Below are 3,866 nucleotides of genomic sequence, written 5' to 3'. Positions count from 1 at the left end.
GAGAGTATAGAGGGCTGTTGTAGGCTGCAGTGGGACATTGACAAGATGCAGAGATGGGCTGTGAGGTGGCAGATGGAGTTCAACCTGGGTAAATGCGAGGTGATGCATTTTGGAAGGTCGAATTTGGAAGCTGAGTACAGGCTTAAGGATAGGATTCTTGGCAGTGTGGAGGAACAGAGGGATCTTGGGGTGCAGGTACATAGATCCCTTAAAGTGGCCACCCAAGTGGACAGGGTTATTAAGAAAGCATATGGTGTTTTGGCTTTCATTAACAGGGGGATTGAGTTTAAGAGTCGTGAGATCTTGTTGCAGCTCTATAAAACTTTGGTTAGACCGCACTTGGAATACTGCGTCCAGTTCTGGTCGCCCTATTATAGGAAAGATGTGGATGCTTTGGAGAGGGTTCAGAGGAGGTTTACCAGGATGCTGCCTGGACTGGAGGGCTTATCTTACAGAGAGAGGTTCACTGAGCTTGGACTTTTTTCATTGGAGAAAAGGAGGAGCAGAGGGGACCTAATTGAGGTATACAAGATAATGTGAGGCACAGATAGAGTCGATAGTCAGAGGCTATTTCCCAGGGCAGAAATGGCTAACAGAAAGAGTCATAGTTTTAAGCTGGTTGGAGGAAAGTACAGAGGGGATGTCAGAGGTGGGTTCTTTACACAGAGTTGAGAGAGCATGGAATGCATTGCCAGTAGCAGTTGTGGAAGCAAGGTCATTGGGGACATTTAAGAGACTGCTGAACATGCATATGGTCACAGAAATTTGAGGGTGCATACATGAGGATCAATGGTCGGCACAACATCGTGGGCTGAAGGGTCTGTTCTGTTCTGTACTGTTCTTTGTTCTATGAAAACTCAGCCCATCATTACATGGAATTACATCATAATTATAGCATGGAAACAGACTATTCAGCCCAAATGGTCCCCACCAATGTCTATCCTCCACAGCAGCCTGACCCTTCATCAAATCCTACCAGCAGATCCTCCTAAAGCTTGTTATTTTCCAATATGGTCTTCTTTCTTTTTAATTGCAGTAGTGTTTAACTGTCTCTCCATCTCAGAAAAGACAGCAGTAAAATGGTAATATGCCAGAACATCAACACAAGAGCACACCAAAGCTTTTAAAACTCACTTTTTACATGACAATATAAGATCAAAAGAGACCATGTGAAAATGCAATGTAATCATTCTTATTTAGTGCAAAGTGCTCTCATTATCCATAGACTAAGACCTACTTAACCTGATTTTATTCAGTGTTTATTAGATTCCATTGTCCACTTCTGTGCAGATGAAAAACTGTTGGATGTTTACTTGCTACAGTATGACATCTGCCAGGCCACTGAAAACTATAGAAATGTTGGAGAATTATTCTATTTTGGGATGATGGTCCATCTTTTTGTCATTTTTACTTTTCGTGCTGGATATTATATTGCCATAAATGAGATATTTCTCTGAGCTGGCATCTTTACTTATGCAAATAATCTATTGATCAATGCTTGTCATAAAAGATTACTTGGAATATTTGCTGAGCCTTACATCAGAGAAGCAATTACAACCACCCAGGCAATAGTGCATTAGGTATTTTCTCTCCCAGGTGCAGTGCAAGTTCATGGTTTCATCTAGTATGTGCGAAGTGGTCGTCAATCATAGTCAGAGCAGCATGATGGGATTGCTCCAGTTCAGGGTCCTCAGGCTCGGGAGGGAAAAAAAATGAGCTTCCTGATTGATGCGTGGCGATTCTGCTGGACTGTGAGCATCAGATGAGGGCAGGATCAGGTCTGGCTTTGATATGCCTTTCAGTCAAATAACATGCGTTGACACTTCACCCGCACAGCTCACAGACTCAGCAAAGGCCCAGCTTGGCAAAGCACCAGACGACTGTCAACGCTCATGGAACCTTAGTTTATCATGAGTCAGCACTCCCAGGAGAGAACAGCAGCAGAGAGGATGGGACTGCAATATTCATTACTTCAGAGTTCCATTGACAGTAAGTCAATAGGTTGGGCTTTTTGTCTTATGCGAGTTGTGCTGGCAAGAAATTTGTGCTACACTGACTTAGGTATAAATTAAAATGATAATATTGGCAGAAAACAGTGTAGAAAAGGACAAAACAAGGGAATTAGTCTCAATAGAATCTGTCTTATTGCCAGGCTTAGCCTTGCTTGCTTACCTGCCACAGTCAGTCGAGCTGTTCTGCTGACTATCATCCCAGCCCCCTCTACTGAGGCTTCACATTGGTACAATCCTTCGTCAGGTCGGTGGTGTTTCGAGTGGATCACATTCTGTACCATTAAGGATCCATCAGGCATCAGCTGCCTTCTCTCATCCATGGCCAGGTTTAAAAAGGCTCCGTCTTTTCTCCAGCCAATAGTCACTGGGCCCTGGTCTGCTGTGGCTGAGCAGTTCAGGAGAAAAGATCCGCTCCGCACAGTTACAGTGTCCGAAGGCTCAGAAACAAATCGCAATGATATGAATCTTCGGATTTGGGAACCTAAAATGGAAACAAATAAAGCTTGGGTTAAAAATGGAAATGTGTACTTGTTTGAACAACACTGTTATAAATTAAGTTGGAAATTATTCTGTGTGTCTCAATATTATTTCCATTGATGTTGACTGATGATTGCAGGAGTGCTGTCACCTAGTGCAATGTATGCAATATTTCAGCCACTAGCTGCATGTGGTTAAATGGGAATCCAGATATAACTTATTGTGCTTTTGAATAGTAAAATAATACATAAATAACAGATATCATCATTGGCACATGGTATTGATAACCATATTAAGGTGGCATTTGTTGGTGCTTTATAACATTTTATGTTTGTTGGTAAGATTAAAAGCAGAATATGCAATAGCTTTTATAGTTTAAACTTTACTGCCCTGATTTACTGCATCTTGGTTATAGTCATAGTCATAGAGATGTACAGCATGGAAACAGACCCTTCGGTCCAACTTGTCCATGCCAACCAGATATCCTAACCTAATCCACTCCCATTTGCCAGCACTTGGTCCATATCCCTCTAAACCCTTCATATTCATATACCTATCCAGACGCCTTCTAAATGTTGTAATTGTACCAGCCTCCATCACATCCTCTGGCAGCTCATTTCATACACGCACCGCCCTCTGCGCGAAAAAGTTGCCCTTTCTTGAAGCTTTTTCTGGAACCTTTACATCTGGGCACCTATCCAGAAAACCTTCTGGACAATGGGGGTCAAGGTTATCTGCTAAAGTTGCATGTAGTGCAGGTGAAAGAGAAAACAGGTATGTGACCCTCAAGTTCTAATGAAAGCTGATAATCTGAAATGTTTGCACTATTTGTTCCTCCACAAATGCTCCATGGCCTGGTATTTTATCTTGACATCAACTTTCCATCTTCCTCAGTATTCCACTTTTGAAGACCCTGGGCCTTAGAACCATATCACCAACAGTGGCATTGTACAGAAATAGCATCAGTCAACACGATCAATCAGAATATCTGTCCAGACCTACAGGAAAAAGCATGGCCAACAGACAACAGTCCCACATAGGAGGTTAGTGAGTAAAATTAGGGCGCATGGTATTGGGGGCAAAGTCTGGATTAGTGGTGCTGGAAGAGCACAGCAATTCAGGCAGCATCCGAGGACAGGCAAAATCGACTTTTCGGGCAAAAGCCCTTCATCAGGAATAAAGGCAGAGAGCCTGAAGCATGGAGAGATAAGCTAGAGGAGGGTGGGGGTATGACCTGGGAGTTGCAATGAGAGAGAGACTCCCTGAGATTCTTGTAGAGAGAGGAGGAAAACTTCTTCAAGGCAGGCATCCTTGCAAGAGGATTCACAGTAGGGTTAAAATCAACGAGGTAAAAACAATGACTGCAGATGCTGGAAA

General features: G+C 42.9%; 1 protein-coding gene across 1 annotated transcript in view; it reads right to left on the bottom strand.

Moving 5' to 3' along the window:
- dcc (DCC netrin 1 receptor) overlaps positions 1 to 3,866 on the bottom strand; it is a 1,293,953-nt gene that overhangs the window by 947,322 nt on the left and 342,765 nt on the right. The window contains exon 2 of the mRNA XM_043720707.1: positions 2,173 to 2,493. Within this exon, the coding sequence (XP_043576642.1) occupies positions 2,173 to 2,493 (321 nt within the window). The remainder of the gene's footprint in view (positions 1 to 2,172; positions 2,494 to 3,866) is intronic.

Source organism: Chiloscyllium plagiosum, chromosome 1 (genome assembly GCF_004010195.1).
Source record: "Chiloscyllium plagiosum isolate BGI_BamShark_2017 chromosome 1, ASM401019v2, whole genome shotgun sequence".
NCBI classification, from domain to species: domain Eukaryota; kingdom Metazoa; phylum Chordata; class Chondrichthyes; order Orectolobiformes; family Hemiscylliidae; genus Chiloscyllium; species Chiloscyllium plagiosum.
Note: the sequence above shows the minus strand (reverse complement) of the source record. Positions and strands in the feature narration are given on the sequence as shown.